The 25,149-nt window shown below is 39.2% G+C and overlaps 1 protein-coding gene across 2 annotated transcripts in view; it reads left to right on the plus strand.

The window, feature by feature from the left end:
- Positions 1-25,149, plus strand: part of LOC126484608 (pyruvate dehydrogenase phosphatase regulatory subunit, mitochondrial-like) — a 167,034-nt gene that overhangs the window by 1,450 nt on the left and 140,435 nt on the right. For both annotated transcript variants that reach the window (XR_007587888.1, XM_050108183.1), the window contains exons 2-3: positions 15,645-15,958; positions 16,041-16,168. Coding sequence is in view for 1 of the 2 variants with exons in the window: in XM_050108183.1 (XP_049964140.1) it covers positions 15,663-15,958; positions 16,041-16,168 (424 nt within the window). In the remaining variant the exon portion in view is untranslated. The remainder of the gene's footprint in view (positions 1-15,644; positions 15,959-16,040; positions 16,169-25,149) is intronic.

A 25,149-nucleotide genomic window follows, 5' to 3' on the forward strand; every position in this document is an offset into this window, starting at 1 on the left:
CATAATTTTATACATACATGGATGAAAGGAGTTCGGTTTTATCTAAGAATGGTTGATAATTATGAATTTTTGTTTAGAGAGCTATGAAGTAGACTTACAGATTTGAGCAAAATTCCAGGTATTTGTTATTGCTGTAGAAGCTGTTGTTTATTAATAGATTTGTTAGTTATTTTTTGAATATATTAGTGTGTGGTATTTTTCTGATGCTATCTGGCAATGCACTGCACAGAATTTTAGGTTTGTAAACAGCATTTCCTGATACATTGATTTTCTGTGCACATCCCTATGATAGTCATCCCTGTTCCTTGTTTGATAGTGGTGGATCTCATTATTCATGGTTTTTAATGAAGCATATGCTTTCACATATAAATATAGATCGTAAAGTCATGATTTTGAATTCCTTAAAGATACCTCTACATGGTGATCTGTAAGCAACATCACTTATTAAACTTAAAGTTTTCTTTTGGAGCTTAAAAGACTGCTCTGCAAAAGAGGTATTTCCCCGGAACACTATTCCATACTTCAGTAGAATATGCATGTATGCGTAATAAGCACTTAACACTGTTCGGTATTGCAGCTATCTTTAAGCACTCTTAATATGTATCAGTACTTGCTTAATTTTTTGTTAAGCATTTCTACATGTTTTTCCCATCTTTGATGCTGATCCACCCATAATCCTAAAAGTTTTATGTGATTCTTTTGCTAAATTTGGCTATTCGATAATGTGAATTGTACATTGGTCCTATTTTTGTTCTGTACATGGTTGAAGTTCATCCATACAGTTGTCTTGTCATTAAGAACACAGTAATTATTTCAGCAGATACATGAATTTTAGATTTATCCACAAAGATTCTTGCAGTAGCTGCACTGTCTTGTTTCAAGTATTTTATATCTTAAATGGTCTAGAAATACTGCTACTGAATGGAAGCAATGATCCAATAAGAATGCCCATATGGTTTTACAAAAGAGTAAGAATGATGATATGTCTTTTATTTTATACGGAAGCCTATTGTAAATTTGTATAGCGCTGTTTACTGTGGAGGTTTTATAGGCTGATGTCCTTATTGACTGGACATGAAACTTTTCATTTTGTCTTGTATCTGTTCATGGATATTTTTCTGTCACTTCTGCTGTTTTGTCGATTTTTTGCAGACTGACAGACTGCAGAACAATTCTACCACCACCCACACTCATTTCACTAAAGAATTGTAAGGATACAGTAAGAGAGATTAGGACTTGGGCATAGGCTTAAAGGCAGTTATTTTCCTCTCCCTCCATTTGTGAATGAAACAGGAAATGAAACGACTAGAGGGCTGCCAAGTACTCTCCACTATATATCATTCAATGGATTACGGACTAAGTATGTAGATGTAGATAAAAATCTGTCATTTAATTTCTTATGTGTTAGTTCCACTTGTTTAATGACAGTGTTGCCACCAGGCTGTTATGTTAAGTAAATAGCCAACTTTATACAGTTATATTGGCTAGTTTCGATCATGTGATTATTCTCGAGTACAGAATGGGTATTCGTTGTAAGCAGTATAAAACATATCACATATCATACCCATTTATGCATGGTACTATTGTCAACAGACACAGTCTTGGGATAGGTGTCCACAAATTGTGTACTAGTTCCCCCTCTTAACACTCCACCTTGCCTAAATGTCTGTCTTCTGGTTTTGTAATAACTGCAGTTGGCTGCTTGATAGGATTTGAACTAAGAGTATTTGGAAACTTATCACAAATGGTTTCTGTTTGAATGGTGAACACAGCTTTAGCTTATTCATTTCAATTTACTAAATGATAAGTACCAATGAAATTCAATTTGACAAGAAACAACATACTTGAGAATACTGTGTGCCATTCCATAACTGAGTTGTTTCTCTGCCTAACATACGGTATGAAATCACACTGTAATCATTTTAGTATCAAAATTTCTTCCACATGTGTGTGAGCCTTCGAACACATTAACAAAAGTACAGCAATAATTAAACAGAAGAAATAAAACCATCCATAATTGTTGTTATGAATGTGGTGCTTTTTTCCCATTGCCATGCACCTCAAAAGGGTTTCCTGAGGATGGATGTAGAATAGTGATAACTTATCATTAATAAAGCATTGTACAAGCGCAGGTCGGTTCTGGTGAGGATGAATGAGCGTGTGGACATCTGATAGAGTTACTTCTGATATAAGGGAATTCATTCAAGCAATATTATGTGTTTTCTTGATTATGGAATACAATTGGGCACACCCGAGTCAGAATGGCAGACCATCAGCCAGTTGAGCTGGTCATGAAAGGATGTTGTTCTAACATCACAACAAAGTCTGAACAATCAGGAGAGAGAGAAGAGGGTGCATGTCATGTCGAGATGGAGGCAGGAGCAAGTAGCATCCTGCAGCCAACACGACTTTCCTCCCATGCGCCTCACTAGCTCTTCAGAAGTCCTTTGGGTTTATCAGACAATTCATTTTAAGGGAACAAACAACCTGTGCTGAGACAACGATCATACTTGCAAGTACACCTTAATGAATTATGCTGGAACATTGCAGGCAAAAATTTAAGTGGAAAAATTTAGAAATAACAATAAAAATTTGTGACATCCAGTAGACTGCCTAGGAAATCAGCCTGAATACTAGTTAAATTTTTGGGAGATGCTTGTCTTTTATTAGTCAGTATCTTGATGATGATGATGATAATGGGTCAACGGAAGCGTCCAATTCCACCCGTCTGCTTTGACCCGTGGCGTAAGGGTGTTGTGGTGTGTGATGTCATTACGGCATGGAGTTTATGAATTGGTTGTGTTTGTAGATGTTGTCTTGTTGTGTTTGATGGTGCCCTCTGGCGATGTGCGTATATGTGCTGAGTGTAATGTGTTGACCGGCCAGAGTGGCCGAGCGGTTCTAGGCGCTTCAGTCTGGAGCCGCGCGACCGCTACAGTCGCAGGTTCGAATCCTGCCTTGGGCATGGATGTGTGTGTTGTCCTTAGGTTAGTTAGATTTAAGTAGTTCTAAGTTCTAGGGGACTGATGACCTCAGATGTTAAGTCCCATAGTGCTCAGAGCCATTTGAACCATTTTTGTAATGTATTGTATTGGGTCCATTTGAGCCTTGGTGTTGGATGTGTGAATTTATGGTTTAGCGTGTAAGCTTTGGAAGTCTTTTCAGTGAGTTATCAGTTAACTTCGTTTGTTTATGTGTCTGGCATTTCATTAGGTGTTATTGGTTTGCTGTTTGTGGTGCTGCGAGACATTTAATTTATTGTGTGGCTTCTGTTGTTAGGTATGGATATGATGATGAAATATAACAGTGCTATGTTGCAGTCGGAGATGGGGGGGGGGGGGGGGGGGGGGAATATGCTGTCCATTATAAAATTCCTCCAGTTATCAGTTATTTGGACTGATCACTGAGATTGTGAAGTGTAGCATTTGTCACGAGAACGTGAGGTTGACCAGTGCCGTCGTCTCGGACCAGGGATGGGTATATGTGGCGGTAGCAGAGTGTGTGTGTGTGTGTGTGTGTGTGTTGGTTGGTTTTTTGGGATCAATAGTTGTGGTTGACCTATATAGGTCAAGGGAAATGACCGATTCCAATTTTTGTAGTTTTAGTTGTAGGTGTTGGTAGCATCAGCTGTGATTTACCTATGTAGAACAAGAGAAGTGTCTGATTCCTGTGGATTTTTGTTCGTGTATGGAATGTTGTAATTCCCCCCCACCCCCCTGCCCAATGAGTTTTGGGATTGTGTTTTGTTTACTTTTGTATTTAGCATGTCCCCACCCTGAAACCACCAATTTCCCGTTGTTGACCCATTAGTTTGATTGTATTTTTGGAGGGAGATGTTGTTGTCTTATTTATATTTATTTTCTTGTTTGTTGGCATGTGTGTGTAGTGATGTCATAGGCGCCGTATTGGAGACGCTTAGAATAGCACTTTCCGCCATACTGATGACGTCGTGGGTCAAAGCAGACTGGTGGAATCGGACACTTCTTTAATCCAATAATAATAATAATAATAATAATAATAATAATAATAATAATCTTTATTTGTCCATATTAAGTTTTCAGTCTTGGACATCATAATTTTTTGTTCATTTATAACAGTGATACCATGCCATATGTATAATTAATATATACATCAAGTAGTATGTTATATAACTGTATACAAACATTTACTTCCACTAATACCCTACAGTATATAAAAGTAGAGCTATCTGTATTGCAACTCAGAGTTCCTTAAGTGAGCATAAAATTATTTAATTATATCTAAAAACAAAGATGATGTGACTTACCAAACGAAATCGCTGGCACGTCGATAGACACACAAACAAACACAAACATACACACAAAATTCAAGCTTTCACAACAAACTGTTGCCTCATCAGGAAAGAGGGAAGGAGAGGGAAAGACGGAAGGATGTGGGTTTTAAGGGAGAGGGTAAGGAGTCATTCCAATCCCGGGAGCGGAAAGACTTACCTTAGGGGGAAAAAAGGACGGGTATACACTCGCACACACACACATATCCATCCACACATATACCCTCTCCCTTGAAACCCACATCCTTCCGTCTTTCCCTTTCCTTCCCTCTTTCCTGATGAGGCAACAGTTTGTTGCGAAAGCTTGAATTTTGTTTGTATGTTTGTGTTTGTTTGTGTGTCTATCGACGTGCCAGCGCTTTCGTTTGGTAAGTCACATCATCTTTGTTTTTAGATATATTTTTCCCATGTGGAATGTTTCCCTATTAAATTATTTAATTAGATAGATAAAAAATCTACTCACCGAGCAGCGGCAGAACACACACATAAAAGACTGTTGTGATTGGCAACCTTTTGGAGCCAGTGGCTACTTAATCAAGCAGAAGGGTTGAAGGGGAATTAAGAAGAGTGAAGGAAAAGGACTATAGAGGTTTAGGAAAAGGGGTAGATGTTGGGAAATCCTTTTCCTAGACCTCACCAGGATTTTGGGAAATCCTTTTCCTAGACCTCTCCAGTCCTTTTCCTTCACCCTTTTTTCTTCCCTTTCAACCCTTATCTCTGAAGAAGGAGCCACTGGTTCCGAAAGCTTGCCAGTCACAACAGTCTTTTATGAGTGTATTGAATTGAATCGAATGAAATTTTATTGTCATTTAGCTATTACAACAATTGACAAAGTCAAGTTACATATACAGAGGGGTCCAAAAAAAATGTATCCACTGTTTAAAAGTCCATAACTGCCAAACTAATTGACGGAGTTATCTCATCTTTGGTAGTGTAATAGTTTGCAGTTCCAGCAATCGCCACAAAGGTGTTGTGTTGCATTGTTTTGTTTTGTCATATGACAGTCGCCAGATAGTAAGTGTTTTGTTCTTAGTTGCACCTAGTTACTCGAGTAAAAATGGCTGGCGCAAGGCTTACATTCGATGAAAGGAAGTCAGTTTTGAAGTGGTATTTTAAATACGAAAACATTAATGAGGTTCAATGGCTATGGCGAAATGAGTATCAAACAGGGCCACCGACACGTTTAACGATTCGTTGCATTCGAGACAAATTTGAAGCTGTAGAGGTGGTGTGGAGTATCCATCATGTTCCCCAGATCTAACTCCTCTGGATTTTTACCTGTGGGGAACACTGAAGGATGTCGTTTATTGACAAAAGCCATGCACATTCGATGAACTTCGAGAATCCGTCGTACATTCATGTGCAAATATCCAACTAAACACGTTGCAGTCAGTAGTTCGTTAGTGGTTTACTAACATGGTGCGCAATGATGAAGAGTTTGCTGAGATGATTGTGTGGTCTGATGAGGTACAGTTCAAACTCAACGGTACAGTAAATCGCCACAATTGCATCTACTGGGCCACCGAAAATCTGAACGTCCATGTAGACAAAGCTGTGAATTTGCCAGGAGTAAATGTGTGGTGTGGGTTGTCTTACCAGGGCTTGATTGGGCCATTCTTCTTTGACGGCACAGCTACCGGTTACGTGTAACTTCAGACATCCATTTTAGCTGCCATCTGAGACTTGTATGGAGACGGAAGAATTTACTTTCAACAAGATGGTGCCTCAGCCCACTACCAAAATTGTGTTATGGCGTATCTTGATGAAAATCTACCAGGAAGATGGATAGGCCGTAGAGGTGCTGTGGAGTATCCACCACATTCCCCAGACCTAACTCCTCTGGACTTTTACCTGTGGGGAACACTAAAGGACGTCGTTTATCGACAAAAGCCATGCACATTCGATGAACTTCGAGAATCCATCGTACATTCATAAGCAAATATCCAGCTGAACACCTTTCAGTCAGGAGTTCATGCTGCAGTTCGGCAGCATCGTTTGTGTGTGGATGTTAATGGTGACCATTTCGAACACCTACAGTGATATCTTTAAGTTGGACTTTTAGTTACACTTACACCAAAAATGAGACAACTCCGGCAATTAGCTTGCAAGTTATGGACTTTTAAACAGTGGACACATTTTTTTTGGACCCCTCTGTATACAAGTTATACAGCATGTATACATGGGTTGAAGACAGTATGTCACTGTTGGTTTTCATAAAGTACAATATTTAAAATGAAATAATAGGAAAACATTGCATCATAAATTACTCAGTTAAAGAAATTATGCTGCACTCTCCAAACCGGTACCACTATGATATTTTATAGTCATAAAATTCCTGAAGTGAGTAGCAAGGATTTGCAGCTGATCAGCTGAATAATTTGTCGTTAAATAAATCAGATGGAGCTTCTACTCATTCTAGTGGTAGTTTGTTAAACATCTTCATACCCACCCCTTCGTAGCTGTCCAGTGACTTGAATAACCTGTAGTAATGTATGTCAAGATGGCTACTATTTCCGGTTCCATGAGAGTGTACATCTCTTCTACGCTGGTAATCTGGTAAGTTGCTCTTTATATGCAGTGGGGCAGTGTAAATATACATGTTTATAACAGCTAATATTTTTATATCTAAAAACACAGATGATGTGACTTACCGAACGAATGCATGTAGTAGAAAATACAGTGACGAACAGTTCAAGAGAAAAATCACAGCAGTGTGTTGAAAAGCAATTCAATCATGTGAATTTATCACCAACTTCTTCCTCTGATATTAAGAAAATATATATTCACTCAAAAATAAAGGCTCATCTGGGTTTAATGGTGTTTCCAACAGAGTACTAGAGATTTGTTCTCATATAATAAGTCCTGTCTTATTAGAAATATGTAATGTATCACTCACTCAAGGCACTTTTTATAGAGCTTGAAATGACATTATTAAACCCATTTGTAAGAAGTTGATAGGAAATATATCAATAACTACTGACTTGCTTCAATATTGATATAATTTTTCACAATTTTTGAGAAAGTAATGTATTCCAAAATAGTATCAGTAAATCACAGTCTGAATTTCAGAAGAGTCGCTCTACTGGGAATACCATTTACACATTCACTCACAAAATTTTACAAACATCAAACAACAAGATAGCACCGGTTGATATTTTCTGTGACCTATCTAAGGCATTTCACTGTGTGAATCACAGAATGCTCCTACATTAACTGAGGTTTTGTGGAACTGATGATTAGCTAGCCAACAGATAGCATCATATCTAACAATACGGAAAACTGGACTTAGTAAATCAACCAATGTAATGAGGGGAGATTATTCTTAATGAAGTGAAATCATGTGTGGGGTATCACAAGGCTCAAACTTAGGTCCACCATTGTTCCTCATACATGTAAACAATTAACCATCTAATACACAATGAGCAAAATTAGTTCTTTTTGTGAATGACACTAGTATTGTGATCAATCCAGACATACATACAGCAACAGAAGAAATGGTAAACTGTGTTCTCAAAAGAATTGTTGACTAGGTTTCTGTGAATGGTCACACACTCAATTTTAAACAGACACAACATATTCTGTTCTTGACATAGTGTAACTTCAAAATTTTTAGTTGCCCATATTGATGAGAATAACTGGAAAAAGACACATTTTGAACTCCTATAGCAACTTAGTTAAGCCACATTTGCGCTTAGAATCATTGCAAATCTTGGGTAACAAAAAGTTGACATATTCTTCCTATTTTCACTCAGTAATATTATATGGAGTCTTCATTGCCCAAAATGTGCTATAAACATAATATGTGGTGCTCACCCACAATCATCTGGGAGACATCTGCTTAAGGAGCTGGGCTTTTTGACTATTGCTTCACAGTATGTTTATTTCCTCATGAAATTTGTTGCAAATAACCCATTGCAATTCAAAAGAAACAATGATGTGCATTATTACAAAAAAGAATGCACAATGCTACAACAAAAATCTTTGCTCACTTACCCAGTGATATAAAATATCAGACAGGAAACAAAGTAAAATTTGAAAACAAACTGAAAAAGTTTATTATTAATAACTTGTTAAGAACTACTCCTATTCCACAGGAGAGTTATTATAATTGTAATGTATAAAAGGTGGTAGATAGGACTTACTAACTCACAGCAGTGTGTTTTTTAAAGACAAAATAAAAATCTTCTAAATTTTCAACATGTAGCCATTGTTACAAATTAATCTGTGATGTGAATATGAAATGACTTGTTCACAATATAACCATTTATCATGTGAATTATCTATGGAACATGAACTAACTAACTACTGTTTTCACTGCTATTATTTGTTGATTGGAAAATTACACAGAACACACTGAAGCACCAAAGAAACTGGTGTAGACATGTGCATTCAAATACAGAGACATGTAAACAGGCAGAATATGGCACTGCAGTCAGCAACGCCTGTATAAGGCAACGAGTGTCTGGTGCAGTTGTTAGATCGGTTACTGCTCCTACAATGGCTGGTTATCAAGAATTAAGTGAGTTTGAATGTGGTATTATAGTTGGCACATGAGCGATGGGACACAGCATCTCAGATGATGAAGTGGGAATTTTTCTGCACGACCATTTCATGTGTGTATCATGAATATCAGGTATCCGATAAAACATCAAATCTCCAACATCGCTGTGGCTGGAAATATATCCTGCAAGAATGGGACCAACGATGACTGAAGAGAATCGTTCGACATGACAGATGTGCAACACTTTCGCAAGTTGCTGCAGGTTTCAATGCTAGGGCATCTACAGATGTCAGTGTGCGAACCATTCAATGAAACATCATTGATATGTGCTTTTAGAGCTAAAGGCCCACTTGTGTACCCTTGATGACTATACGACACAAAGCTTTATGCCTCGCTGGGCCCATCAACTTTGAGATTGGACTGTAGATGGCTGGAAACATGTTGCCTGGTCGGACGAGTCTCATTTCAAATTGTATCGAGTGGATGGATGTGTATGGGTATGAAGACAACCTCGTGAATCCATGGGCCCTGCATGTCAGCAGGGGACTATTCAAGCTGGTAGAGGCTTTATAATGGTGTGTGGCATGTGCAATTGGAGTGATATGGGACCCCTGATACGTCTAGATATGACTCTGACAGATGACATGTATGTAAGCATCCTGTCTGACCACCTGCATCCATTCATAGCCATTGTGCATTCTGATGGACTTGGGCAATTCCAGCATGACAATGGGACACTCCACACATTCATAATTGCTACAGAGTGACTCTAGGAACACTCTTCTGAGTCTAAACACTTCCGCTTGCCACCAAACTCCCCAGACATGAATGTTATTGAGCATATCTGGGATGCCTTGCAACGTGCTGTTCAGAAGAGATCTCCACCCACTCATACTCTTATGGATTTATGGGCAGTCCTGCAGGATTCATAGTGTCAGTTCCCTCCAGCACTAGTTTAGACATTAGTCGAGTCCACGTCACATCAGTTGCCGCACTTCTGGAGCTTGTGGGGGCCCTACATGATATTGGGCAGGTGTACCAATTTCTTTGGCTCTTCAGTGTATAATGGTCATTTGTTAGTTATATTGAGGCCACCCTTGACAAACAAATGATTACAGAGCCACACTATGTGATCAAAAGTATCTGGACACCTGGCTAAAAATGACTTACAAGTTCGTGGTGCCCTCCATCGGTAATGCTGGAATTCAATATGGTGTTGGCCCACCCTTAGCCTTGATGACAGCTTCCACTCTCGCAGGCACATGTTCTATCAGGTGCTGGAAGGTTTCTTGGGCAATGGCAGCCCATTCTTCATGGAGTGCTGCACTGAGGAGAGTTATTGATGCCAGTCGGTGAGGCCTGGCATGAAGTTGGCGTCCAAAACATCCTAAAGGTGTTGTTTAGGGGTCATGCCAGGACTCTGTGCAGGCCAACCCATTACAGGGATGTTACTGTCATGTAACCACTCCACCACAGGCCGTGCATTATGAGATAGTGCCACACAAAACAACAAGGGGTGCAAGCCTCCCTCCATGAGAAAACCGACCGCACCACAACACCACCACCACCTCTGAATTTTACTGTTGGTACTACACACGCTGGCAGATGACATTCACTGGGCATTTGCCATACCCACACCCTGCCATCAGATTACCACATTGTGTACCATGATTCGTCACTTCACACAACGTTTGTCCACAGTTCATTCGTCCAATGTTTATGGTCCTTACACCAAGCGAGGCGGTGTTTGCCATTTACCGGCGTGATGTGTGGCTTATGAGCAGCCGCTCAACCATGAAATCCAAGTTTTCTCACCTCCCATCTACCTGTCATAGTACTTGCAGTGGATCCTGATGCACTTTGGAATTCCTGTGTGATAGTCTGGATAGATGTCTGCCCATTACACATTAATACTAGGACACCCAAGCCTTTTTTTTTCTAACTTAGATGCCTAATGCCTAAGGGGGGGGGGGGGGGGGTTCGGCGAGCCTGCAGGTATTAAATAAGTTTACTGATGAAAAATTTCAACTTTCAAAATTGTCTGTGTATTTTAAGTAACCCATTGGTTTATAAATGTTGTTAATTGTTATACTGGATTGAGTGAATAAAAAATTGACATATTACAATACAAAATACAGATGTGTTCACATACAACAGACTACTCTGAGTTCTCAACTTCAAGGCAATAGACACACTTCACAATTTTTTCTGAATGTGTGTTACACACATGTTTATGACACTGTCCACAATACTGTTTTGGTTTACTTAGATTGTTGTACTTCTGCTTCTTTGTTTTAGCTTCTCTTACACAAATATGGCACCGACCTTTCCCTGCAGGAGGCTGATATGCTTCTGTTGTCACTTCTTTGATTTTCTTTTGTAGAATAGTCTCCATTGATTGAAAAATTTGGTTAGATAACCCTCTTGCATTGGCACTTCTTTCTTCTACCTGCAATTTCGCTAGTTCCATCCCAGCTTGCAGAAGATAAAGTTTCTGTTTGTTGTGTTTCTTTTCATTCCATCTTTGATGTTGCTGGATGAATATGGTGGTTGCATTGATAGCACAAATGTCGATGAGAGAGTAAAATACAGATAGAGACCATCTCTTTGTTCCCCTCTTGCAGGTGTACAGGGTGTTTCAAAAATGACCGGTATATTTGAAACGGCAATAAAAACTAAACGAGCAGCGATAGAAATACACCGTTTGTTGCAATATGCTTGGGACAACAGTACATTTTCAGGCAGACAAACTTTCGAAATTACAGTAGTTACAATTTTCAACAACAGATGGCGCTGCAGTCTGGGAAACTCTATAGTACGATATTTTCCACATATCCACCATGCGTAGCAATAATATGGCGTAGTCTCTGAATGAAATTACCCGAAACCTTTGACAACGTGTCTGGCGGAATGGCTTCACATGCAGATGAGATGTACTGCTTCAGCTGTTCAATTGTTTCTGGATTCTGGCGGTACACCTGGTCTTTCAAGTGTCCCCACAGAAAGAAGTCACAGGGGTTCATGTCTGGCGAATAGGGAGGCCAATCCACGCCGCCTCCTGTATGTTTCGGATAGCCCAAAGCAATCATACGATCATCGAAATATTCATTCAGGAAATTAAAGACGTCGGCCGTGCGATGTGGCCGGACACCATCTTGCATAAACCACGAGGTGTTCGCAGTGTCGTCTAAGGCAGTTTGTACCGCCACAAATTCACGAAGAATGTCCAGATAGCGTGATGCAGTAATCGTTTCGGATCTGAAAAATGGGCCAATGATTCCTTTGGAAGAAATGGCGGCCCAGACCAGTACTGTTTGAGGATGCAGGGACAATGGGACTGCAACATGGGGCTTTTCGGTTCCCCATATGCACCAGTTCTGTTTATTGACGAAGCCGTCCAGGTAAAAATAAGCTTCGTCAGTAAACCAAATGCTGCCCACATGCATATCGCCGTCATCAATCCTGTGCACTATATTGTTAGCGAATGTCTCTCGTGCAGCAATGGTAGTGGCGCTGAGGGGTTGCCGCGTTTGAATTTTGTATGGATAGAGGTGTAAACTCTGGCGCATGAGACGATACATGGACGTTGGCATCATTTGGACCGCAGCTGCAACACGGCGAACGGAAACCCGAGGCCGCTGTTGGATCACCTGCTGCACTAGCTGCGCGTTGCCCTCTGTGGTTGCCGCACGCAGTCGCCCTACCTTTCCAGCACGTTCATCCGTCACGTTCCCAGTCCGTTGAAATTTTTCAAACAGATCCTTTATTGTATCACTTTTCGGTCCTTTGGTTACATTAAACCTCCGTTGAAAACTTCGTCTTGTTGCAACAACACTGTGTTCTAGGCGGTGGAATTCCAACACCAGAAAACTCCTCTGTTCTAAGGAATAAACCATGTTGTCTACAGCACACTTGCACGTTGTGAACAGCACACGCTTACAGCAGAAAGACGACGTACAGAATGGCGCACCCACAGACTGCGTTGTCTTCTATATCTTTCACATCACTTGCAGCGCCATCTGTTGGTGAAAATTGTAACTACTGTAATTTCGAAAGTTTGTCTGCCTGAAAATGTACTGTTGTCCCAAGCATATTGCAACAAACGGTGTATTTCTATCGCTGCTCGTTTAGTTTTTATTGCCGTTTCAAATATACCGGTCATTTTTGAAACACCCTGTACATACACGCCATTTGATCAATGGTATCAATTCCACCTTTAGTGGAATTATAATATGCGTTTATCTTGGTTTTATTCTTCTCTCCTCCAACAGTGGTTTCGTTTTTGCTATGTAGGCCTACCTGTTGATGGCTCTGTGAACAAGAACATTGATGAATATAGCTCTCAATTTGACGTGTTCTTCATTATGTCTGGAATATGCTTCCTGTTTGACTGGAAGGTTCCTACTGTAGTAACTTTGTAGTCTTGGTAAAACTCTTCCGCCAAATCCACCGATGTGTAGTATCGGTCTGTAGTAATATTTCGACCAGTATTTTTCACAGGTGCTACCAGACGTTTGATGACAGCTGCTGAACCCCGTTCTTCTTTCGACAAATTCTGAACATTACCTGCATAGGGCTCCATCTTCAAGACGTATCTGTCAAGTGCATCGGACATCGTGCGTATAAGGATGCCATACTTGCCCAGTTTATCCTTCATAAATACTTTGAAGGGGCAGCACCCTCTAAACAAGCTGAGCATCTCATCAATGGCGAGGTGGACCCCCGGTTTATACAGTAGCGGAAACCTATCATTCACTTTGTTGAAAACATCACAGATTGCTGTAAACTTGTCTGCTTCCCTTCTTAGCTGGCGGGTACTTTTGTCATCAAACCTTATGATTGCAATAAGTTCCTTGAAACGTTCTCTTGCCATAATGCCCTTGTAAACTGGCCGACCCATTAGGGCGCCCCCGTAAGTGTCAGGATTCCTATAAAGGCATACAATTCTTTCTCATTAGTCAAAGTAACATTTCGCCTAACTGCCTCTTCATTTGAATGTTTTACTATAACATCCATGATGTCAGGTGTAAGAAGTAACTTCAAGGCCTCTCCAGGTGAATGGCAAACACCGGCTGGAGTTACTCCAGCCTGCTCTCTTACTATATTAGCAATAGACCTCCGAGGAATCCTAGGTTGTGTGGTTATGCACCTTCTTCCAGACTTGGCCACAATAACATCCTGATGGTCACTGCCTGAAGCTGCGCTATCTTCATCTTCTCTAACATCCACATCACTTTCCCGATATGAATCATACTCCATAACACCATCCTCATATTCACTTTCACTCCCCAAGCAGAATCTGCATCTAAAATTTCATTCAGATCTCTTTCTAAAGACGAGTCAGGTATTCTTTTAGTCATTTTTAAGTGTGCGTGTGAACAGTAGGGAACTGCACTAACTCACTGCAAGTTTACAAGCTAAATAACAGCTGACTGACATCAACAATTACTTCCTCTGAAAGTAAACCGATTGTTGTGAATATCAAGAATAGCAACCAACAAGAAACTAACTTGCATTGTTGTAGAGATGAGAAATATGAAATTCTACTAAGGGAAATTTTCTATGGCATGAAAGCCTAAGGTGGGGGGGGGGGGGGGGGGGGGGTTGTTGGACCCATAATAAGTTTATTTATTTTTTCTTTCAAAGCAGGGATTTTCTATAAAATATATTGACTCTAATGTTTCATAAAATAGCCAACAAACAATAACTCAAAGGGAATATGTAGTATGAAAGTTACTTGGGCTAAAGCAGGGGACATAAAAAAACTGTGGCTTCAACTAACCCTCCCCCCCCACCCTCCCCCCCACACCCCACCCCTTAGACATCCTAGGGTTAAGACCCTCTTCAACTGTTGGCGGTCTCTGTCTGTCAACAAATGCAGTTGGCTTGTATGCTTTTGTGCTGTATGTATTCATCTCATGTTTCCACTTCACTATCACATTGGAAACAGTGGACCTAGGGATGTTTGGGAGTGTGGAAATCTCGCATACAGACATATGACACAATTGACACCCAATCACCTGAACACATTGGAATTCTGTGAGTTCTTCAGAATGCCCCATTCTGCTCTCTCACGATTCCTAATGACTACTGAGGTCACTGATATGGAGTACCTGGCAGTAGGTGGCCGCACAATGCACCTAATATGAAAAACGTGTTTTTGGTGGGTGTCTGGATACTTTTGATCGCATAGTTTATAAGACATACAGATATTGTAATCAGTCATATAAAAATATAAAGTAATCAAGTAAGCATTGATTAGATGATTATCCCAGTCATAGGCTAAACAATTACAAAAGTCAGTGCAAATGGGAGAACTCAAGAGAGTGCACCGCCACTCAACTACCCCAGCAGCTCCATGCACAACAGAGTGCTCTAAAGTCACCCATCCTGATAAATGAAAAACTATATGCTGAACTACCAAAGACAAATATTCAGTATCAGTCCAGTAGGTCCTGCACCCTTCTAAGGTTCATCTCTCTGATTTTGCTACAGAAATTGAGCTGTTTGGTTTTGTTGTAGCTTCTTAGATCCTAATGGTGCTTGTAACTGTCAACAAGGAATTGACTGGTGTTATCTTTGCATCAGGTGTCATGATATCTATGTAACGTTTCCAAAAATCTATGACTTGTCAAGTTGTTATAAATGCTTACCATCATACTTGAAACATATTGAACAAAAATGTTTTGTGTTGTGTATCATGAAATAGAAATATATTAAATCAAAATGTAGTAAGATAACAGAAATATCAGCAATTTCCATATTTTGGTGATTTTCTCAGTAAGCATAGAAATATGAAGAGAGGTGATTATATTTACTTGTTTCTTTTTCCAGTTTTTGTGAACATACACAATGTTGTCTCTTTGTGGAAGAGCAGTACTTGTAAAACAATGGAGCTGTCAAAATGAATTTCTCCAGATGCTTTATAAGTATGTCAGCACCCAAGGCCCCCAGGGTGACAGTTCTGCATACTTTAGTGATGGTCCGAGATCTCAGAAGTTGTCATGGTCAACATCTACTGGAAATAATTCTCTTCTTCCTAAACAAGCTCAAGTGGTAATATGTGGTGCTGGAACAGTAGCAAATTCTGTAGCATATCATCTTGTGCAAAGTGGGTGGCATGATATATTGGTACTGGAACAAGAAAGGTTAGTAATGTAAAATATGGTTTACATTTTGTATATGTTATATGTTATTTATTTAAATATTAATCCAATTTTTGTTGTAAAGGATTGGAAGTGGCACATCTTCATTTGGCTCTGGCACCTTGGGCCTTTTTAAACCTATGGCTGACAGACATCTTATTATGTACAGCATTAAACTATATCGACAGCTTGAGGAATTGGGATATGATATAGGTAATAATCTACCTCAGCAGACTCTGAGATCTGCAGCAGGCATTTGCACAATACATTAGATATTTTTCTTGTCTCATTTTTTTTCCTAGTGTCTGTACATGATCATACACTAAATAAGTCAAAATTATGGGAAAATATATGTTATGTCTGGTGTGAGATTTCATATAAAAGAATATCACATGTAGAAAACAACTGCTTGCTGTAAACATTTTTTTTTTTAAATATTCTTGCTAATCATAATTAACTCCTAAAGTAATACATATTCATTTATTTCATATATTTTTGTTTACATGTGAACGTAGCTGTAAATTTAATTTCTGGATAAACTGGCGTGAGATAGACCTACTGCTAAATTTGCTAGTTGCTTTTCAAATTCACATTGCTCCATGTAATTCATGGCAGTGAAGAACTGATTGTTGTTTGTTAAATGTAATTATAACCAATCATTCAATATGCCTTTGATATTTGTCATTTGGAATTTTGTGGTTAACTCTCTCAAACAACCTTGATAACTAAGAATGTATTTATTGCCCTGTAACCATTAACACATATGAAACTTCCTTTCAGATTAAAACTGTGTGCCAGACTGAGTCTTGAACTCGGGGCCTTTGCCTTTCGTGGGCAAGTGCTCTACCACTTGCCTGCGAAAGGCAAAGGCCCCGAGTTCAAGTCTCGGTCCGGCACACTATTTTAATCTGCCAGAAAGTTTCATAGCAGTGCGCACTCCACTGTAGAGTGAAAATCTCATTCTTATTACCACACATGTTTATTTTGTTGTGTTTGAGTTCTTGTCTTACAAACTTGATGCTTCTGATGGTCCTGAATTGATGTTATACCTTATGTTGTAAATTACACTAGTCTCTATTTTAAAACTTTTTGCCAGAAGATTTGTTTGGAAGTTGGTGTTATTCAGTCAATTTTTTATACTGATTCTAGAAATAATTACTGTTTTTGTCTATCATATCAGGTTTTTGCACAAAATAAGAAGTAATGTTTTGATGTTATTTTCACTTCTGAGTTCACAAATATATTCTAACACCATTTCACACAAGATGACTTTTTAATCAAAACACTTTTAAAAAATACTCCTCAGAACTCCCCTAATTTGTTTCGTGACTACCTTCTATAAAAACAAGAAGTCAACAGTGTTCCATAAATTTTTAAAATTTCCTTTCTGTGACTTCCTTGTAGATCCTGGTACATGATGACTGTCCCCCTTCAACATACAACAGTAATCGGTCATCATAGCTGCTGTCCAGTGCCACCTCTTAATATCTTGGTGAAAACGTTCTCTCTGCTTTTCAATATAATGTCCTGAAATTCCGGAAAGTAGTCGATATGTGAGTGTAGAAAGTGAACGTCCACACTCATTTAACAACCCATCTTCTTGGAATTTTGCAACTATTTTCAACAATGGCCTTGTAATTAGGATCTTCGTTATTCCACAGAAAGTCCTCAGTAACTGATCGGGAAGGCAGTCATGCACCTTTTTCTCTTTTCTTCATTGTCTTCGCAGAATCTTCATCCTTTATCAATTTCTTTATTTAAGGACTAAAAAAGAATTCCAGCTTTCAATTTGTCTCATGTGGTGAAGGGAAATTTCTTGGAAAGGTACTTGATGCAGGTTCTACTGGGGTAGAGCCTTTACAAATTACTTCGTCAAGCCCAATTTAATCATTTTTTTTTCTTTCTTTCTTTTTTTCTTAAGTAGTTCATGCAGGATATTTTTAGTTACAGATGGAAAATTTCTCCCCCCTGACCAAACTTTCACATTCCAGTGTCTCTGCCTAACTGACTGTGTCATTCACATAGAAAGCAAGATATTTTTGTGAATGCAGCTTGTTGTCCCAATAGTATTCTGATAACTTTGAAGTCATGACAGATAAGCGAAGTGTGTTCCTCATACTGGATACTTGTGAAAAATATCTTCATGTTCTCATACGTCGCTTTCATTTGAAATGAATGGCCCTAAGACTGGACCCATACATCTTTATGCAGTAACACATCTTTCAGGCTCCTCAGTGACAACTCTTTTATGTTATTGCAGTAAACCAAGGACTCATTCAGTGAGAATAAAGGAACTAAGTCTTCCCCTATATGTGTACCATGAGTAATGTGTCCCTGCTTCCAGAAGATTCTTACTTTTTAACCGGGAGCCAAGTAGTTATGCAGATTCCTTAGGCAAATTCAAATCTTATATGAGAGCATTAAGTTCACTCAGAGAACAATTATGGAGTAAAGTCGCATTCAGACTGTTGGACATCACTATCGTCTTTGGTAATTCCATCAACTTCATTTTCATCATCATCTTCTGCCATGTTCTCTACAACAGCTGGGGGAAGAGGAGCAATCGGATCTTCTCCATGTGCAAACTGGCCTAATGGCTCAATCAATGCTTGGATACACAATTTGTCTCTTATTTTTTGAACTGCAGCCCTCAACATTAACTAAGCAGTAGTAACAGTCATTAAGATTTTTTTTAGGCTCTCTCCACAGTACTGGAATCACAAATGGGATGCATGCTTTTCTTTTCTTTCATCCACAATCGTAATCTTTCCACATGATAGTGGCTAACTGTCTCTGGTGCTATCCCTTGTGCTGGTCACCAAGTTTTGTTTTAAAATAAGCTTGATAAGGTTTTTACACAAAGTCTGCTTAGTCACTGTATAATTCGCAAAAATGTAATACAAAATATTTTGGTTCTCACTCTTGCATGTTGACATTATTGTAACTATCAACAATAGGTGAAGTGTTTCATTAATACTGTCTTAAATATACAGAATAATCACATTACAGCCCTGGTTATCCAAGCCTGCGAGACAAGAAACAGTTTCAGGATCACGCAATAACAACTAGCATCAACAGGTGTAACAGCCTAAAGGTATGCAGGGCCATATTGAGAAATTTCCCTCCGACAATAGACATAACATACTGGCACAGCAATATATCTTTGAAGTCAAATTGTGGCAAAAATGTAAGTGATAGCAAGAAACTGAAAACAGATGTGGAGTCAGCATAAAAAGTTGAGGCAATGTTATATATTAGTTTTCAGTCATCTGATAACTTGCAGACTAGTGTTATATTTGACAATAAAACAAGAGAGATGGCTTTTCAAAGCATATTTGAAAATTTTGAAAACTACAGGCATTATTGACAGTGGTCTCAATACCACATTAAAAGTCAGAACAACCATAATAATTGTAGCCTGATGGAAACTCTCCCCAGAAAAAATGATTTGATAATACTAAAAAATGGTTTAGAAAGCTTTATGGATTAGTTATATAGTCACTGCTTGCATTAAAGAGGCTTAGAAATAATTCCACTATCTTAAAAGATTTTATCATTACAAGCTTTGTGTTGCTGTGTCCTTCAGTCTGAAGACTGATTTGGTGCAGCTCTCCACACTACTCTATCCTTTGTATCTCTGAATAACTACTAATGAACTGAACCTGCTTACTGTACACATCTCTTGGTCTCCATCTACAACTTTTATGCCCCACACTGCTCTCCATTACCAAATTGACGATTCCTTCATACCTCAAGATATGTTCTATCAACTGATCCTTTCTTTTAATCAAGTTGTGCTATAAATTTCTTTTTTTCCAATTTGTATCAGTAGCTACTCTTTAGTTACTCAATCTACTGCTCTAATCTTAAGCAGTCTTCTGTAACACAACAGAGTAATGTACTGAGTGCATTGCAAGTACTGAACTGAACAGTTGCTGGTTCATGACTATGGAGTTTCCACAGAGCCTCATGTTTTGTGCCTGTTGGTGGAAGAATTTCCATGTCAGCCAATGCAAGGCAGAAGCAAAGTAGTTTGTGGTTGACAGCATTCTCTGTTGGCTGCCATCTGCCCTAGCGGCATACATATACAGCTTGCTTAAGGAAATGGTGCAGAAGCAGGAAGTGGTCCGAGTTTGTGAGGGCCATCTGGAGGCTGCTGCCTAGAATGGAGAGGCACCAAGCAGGTGGTTGTGGTTTTGTCATGGTGGCCTCTTGCCCAATTTTTTGGGTACCTCTTGCTTGATGACAACAACTCTGTAAATGGTTCATGTCAGTGTTTTGCAAAAATGCCTCTTTAAACTGAGAGTTCAGTAATATTCACATTTGCCAGTATCTGCTTTCTTTAGAACTGAATTATTAAATTCACTTTAGCTCCGAACTGTACTTTGCTTTTCTCATATATCTTATATAGATGGAATAGTTTTATCATAACTGGCCATCACAAGGATCTCAGTAATTCTGTGAGAATGTTGTCTGCTTCAGAGGCCTTGTTTCAACTTGGGGCTTCCAGTGTCCTGTCAAATTATACTCACAGTATCATATCTCCCATTGTATCTTCATCTACTTCCTCCTCTCTTTCTATAATGTTACTTTCTAGTTCGATTTCCTTGTGTAGGCCTTCTACATACTCCCTCCAGCTTTCAGCTTTCACTTCTTTACTTAGTACTGGCTTGTCATCAGAGCTCTTAAGATTCATGCATCTGCTTCTCTTTTCTCCAAAGATCTATCTTTCCCCTTCTTATATACGCTTTTATACCATGGCATTTCTCTATAGCTATTCCTGCTTTGCCCTTTTGCACTTCCTGACATTCTCAGTTTTTAGGTGTCTGTATTCATTTTTTCCCTGCTTAATTTTCTGTAGTTTTTATATTTTCTCCTTTCGGCAATTGCACTGAGCCTCTCCTACATTTTCCAAAGATTTCTACTGGATTTTGTGTTTTTTGCCTATTCGATCCTCCGCCACCATCACTATTTCATCTCTCAGAGCTAACTCCTCATCATCTATTGTGTTTCTTACCCATGATTACTTAATTCTTTCCATGAAACTTGCAACAACCTCCAGTTCTGTCATATTCAGTCCACAGTTCATAACCAGCAAATTATGCTCAGAGTCCCCATCTGCCCCTAGAAATGTTTTACACTTCAAAATCTGATTCTGAAATCTGTATTTTCCATTATGAAACATATTTGATGTCTTCCAGGGTCTCCAGGTCTCTTCCATGGATACAAACTCTTTAATAACAATGTTATGGAAAGGATAGATTGTAGATTGCTACTCACCATAAAGATGACACGTTTAGTTGCAGGCAGATGGAGTGAAAAGACTGTTACACATTGAGCTTTCGTCCAAAGCAGTCCACAGAAAAGAAAGGAAAACACACATATACATTCAAACAATCAGGCACAAAATGCGCGCACGCACACACACGTAACCACTATCTTCGGCCACTGTGGCCAGAATGCTGGAATTCTGGCCAGAGTGGCCAGAGATAGTGGTGATGAGTGTATGAGGCATGTTTCTTTGTGAAGAATGCTTTGGCCAAAAGCTCATTGCGTAGCAGAAATTTTGTTGTGGCTGTCTGCAACTCAGTGTATCATCTTTACGGTGAGTAGCAGTCTGACCTTTTCATAATGTTGTTGGTATTCCAGCCCAAAACTCTTAAATGATTTTTGAACCAAGTATGATGAAATTATACTCTGTGCAGTGTTCTACCAGGTGGCTTCCTATTTCACTCCTTTCACCAGTTTTACGTTCCCCTATTAATTTTCCTTCTCTTCCCTTTCCTACTATCAAATTCTAGTCCCCCTCCTCAACTGTATTAATAATTTCTTTTATCACATCATACATCCTTTCAGTCTTTTTTTACATCTGCTGAGCTGGTTGGCATATAAAGTTGTGCTGTTGGGTTCGATATTTGCTTTGTGTCAGTCTTGGCTAGGATAATGCATTCACTATGCAGTTCATAGAAACGTACCCATGTTCATATTTTCTTGTTCTTTATTAGTAGACTTACTGCTGTGTTACTCCTATTTCATTTTGAATTTCTCCTATTTCATTTTGAATTTACAACTTTATTATACACACGTGATGAGAAGTCCTATTCTTCCTGCTATTGGGTTTTACTAATTCCTACTATATGTAACTGCAACTCAGCCATTTACCTTTTTTAATTCTTCAGCCTACCTGTCCTTTTAAGGGACCAAGCATTCCATGCTCCAACCCACATGCCAGTTTCGTTTTTCCTAATGATGACATCCTTCTAAATAGTCTCTGCCTGGAGATCTGAATTGGGAACAATTTTTCCTCTGGAATACTTTGCTCAAGAGAACACTATAACCATTTACCCACACAGTGAAATGCATGCCTTCAGGAAAGATAAAGACTGCAGATTTCCTTGCTTTTAGCCATTTGATGTACTAGTATAGCAAGACTATGATGACTAATGTTACAAGGCCAGATAATTAATCATCCATACTGTTGCCCCTGCAACTACTGAAAAGGCTGCTATCCTTCTTTAGCAACCACAGCTTTGTCTGGCCACTTCACATTTAATCCCTCATTGTGTTTGGATCTATGGTACAACTATCGGCATCATTGATGCCCACTCTCCATGCTACTCTATCCTGTGGAAGCTTCTTCATCTCCCAGTACCTACTGCAACCTACATCCTTCTGAATCTGTTTAGTGTATTCATCTCTTGGTCTCCCTCTACGATTTTTACCCTCCACGCTGCCCTCCAATACTAAATTGGTGATCCCTCGATGTCTCAGATCATGTCCTACCAACCAATCCCTTCTTCTAGTCAAGTTGTGCCACAAGCTCCTCTTCTCCCCAATTCTATTCAATACCTCCTCATTAGTTATGTGATCAACCCATCTAATCTTCAGTATTCTTCTGTAGCACCACATTTCAAAAGCTTCTATTCTCTTCTTGTCTAAGCTATTTATCATCCACGCTTCACTTCCATACAAGGCTACACTCCATACAAATACTTTCAGAAATGACTTCCTGACACTTAAATCAATACTCGATGTTGACAAATTTCTCTTCTTAAGAAACGCTTTCCTTGCCATTTCCAGTGTACATTATATGTCCTCTGTACTTCGACCATCATCAGTTATTTTGCTCCTCAAATAGCAAAACTCCTTTACTACTTTAAGTGTCTCATTTCCTAATCTAATTCCCTCAGCATCACCCGACTTAATTCGACTACATTCCATTATCCTCATTTTGCTTTTGTTGATGTTCATCTTATACCCTCCTTTCAAGACACTGTCCATTCCGTTCAACTGCTCTTCCAAGTTCTTTGCTGTCTCTGACAGAATTACGATGTCATCGGTGAACCTCAAAGTTTTTATTTCTTCTCCATGGATTTTAATACCTACTCCAAATTTTTCTTTTGTTTCCTTTATTGCTTGCTCAATATACAGGTTGAATAACATTGGGGATAGGCTACAACCCTGTCTCACTCCTTTCCCAACCACTGCTTCCCTTTCATACCCCTCGACTCTTATAACTGCCATCTGGTTTCTGTACAAATTGTAAATAGCCTTTTGCTCTCTGTATTTTACCCCTGCCACCTTCAGAATTTGAAAGAGAGTATTTCAATCAACATTATCAAAAGCTTTCTCTAAGTCTACAAATGCTAGAAATGTTGGTTTGCCTTTCCTTAATCTTTCTTCTAAGATAAGTCGTAGGGCCAGTATTGCCTCACGTGTTCCAGCATTTCTACGGAATCCAAACTGATCTTCCCCGAGGTTGGCTTCTACTAGTTTTTCCATTCGTCTGTAAAGAATTCGCGTTAGTATTTTGCAGCTGTGGCTTATTAAACTGATAGTTTCATAATTTTCACATCTGTCAACACCTGCTTTCTTTGGAATTGGGATTATTATATTCTTCTTGAAGTCTGAGGGTATATCGCCTATCTCATACATGTTGCTCACCAGATGGTAGAGTTTTGTCAAGACTGGCTCTCCCAACGTTGTCAGTATTTCTAATGGAATGTTGTCTACTCCGAGGGCCTTGTTTCGACTCAGGTCTTTCACTGCTCTGTCAAACTCTTCACGCAATATCATATCTCCCATTTCATCTTCATCTACATCCTCTTCCATTTCCATAATATTGTCCTCAAGTACATCGCCCTTGTATAGGCCCTCTATATACTCCTTCCAACTTTCTGCTTTGCCTTCTTTGCTTAGAACTGGGTTTCCACCAGAGCTCTTGATATTCATGCAAGTGGTTCTCCTTTCTCCAAAGGTCTCTTTAATGTTCCTGTAGGCAGTATCTATCTTACCCCTAGTGAGATAAGCCTCTACATCCTTACATTTGTCCTCTAGCCATCCCTGCTTAGCCATTTTGCACTTCCTGTCGATCTCATTTTTGAGACGTTTGTATTCCTTTTTGCCTGCTTCATTTACTGCATTTTTCTATTTTCTCTTTTCGTCAATTAAATTCAGTATTTCTTCTGTTACCCAAGGGTTTCTACTAGCCCTCGTCTTTTTACCTACTTGATCCTCTGCTGCCTTCACTATTTCATCCCTCAAAGCTACCTATTCTTCTTCTACTGTATTTCTTTCCCCCATTCCTGTCAATTGTTCCCTTATGCTCTCCCTGAAACTCTGTACAATCTCTGGTTCTCTCAGTTTATCCAGGTCCAATCTCCTTAAATTCCCACCTTTTTGCAGTTTCTTCAGTTTTAATCCGCAGTTCATAACCAATAGATTGTGGTCAGAGTCCACATCTACCGCCGGAAATGTCTTACAATTTAAAACCTGGTTCCTAAATCTGTGTCTTACCATTATATAATCTATCTGATACCTTTTAGTATCTCCTGGGTTCTTCCATGTATACAACCTTCTTTTATGATTCTTAAACCAAGTATTAGCTATGATTAAGTTATGCTCTGCGCAGAATTCAACCAGGCGGCTTCCTCTTTCATTTCTTAGCCCCAATCCATATTCACCATACTCATTTATATGTTTCCTTCTCTACCTTTTCCTACTGATGAATTTCAGTCACCCATGACTATTAAATATTCGTCTCCCTTCACTACCTGAATAATTTCTTTTATCTGATCATACATTTCATCAATTTCTTCGTCATCTGCAGAGCTAGTTGGCATATAAACTTGTACTATTGTAGTAGGCGTGGGCTTCGTGTCTGTCTTGGCCACATTAAAGTGTTCACTATGCTG

This window comes from Schistocerca serialis, chromosome 6, assembly GCF_023864345.2.
Source record: "Schistocerca serialis cubense isolate TAMUIC-IGC-003099 chromosome 6, iqSchSeri2.2, whole genome shotgun sequence".
In the NCBI taxonomy this organism is placed as follows: Eukaryota; Metazoa; Arthropoda; class Insecta; order Orthoptera; family Acrididae; genus Schistocerca; species Schistocerca serialis.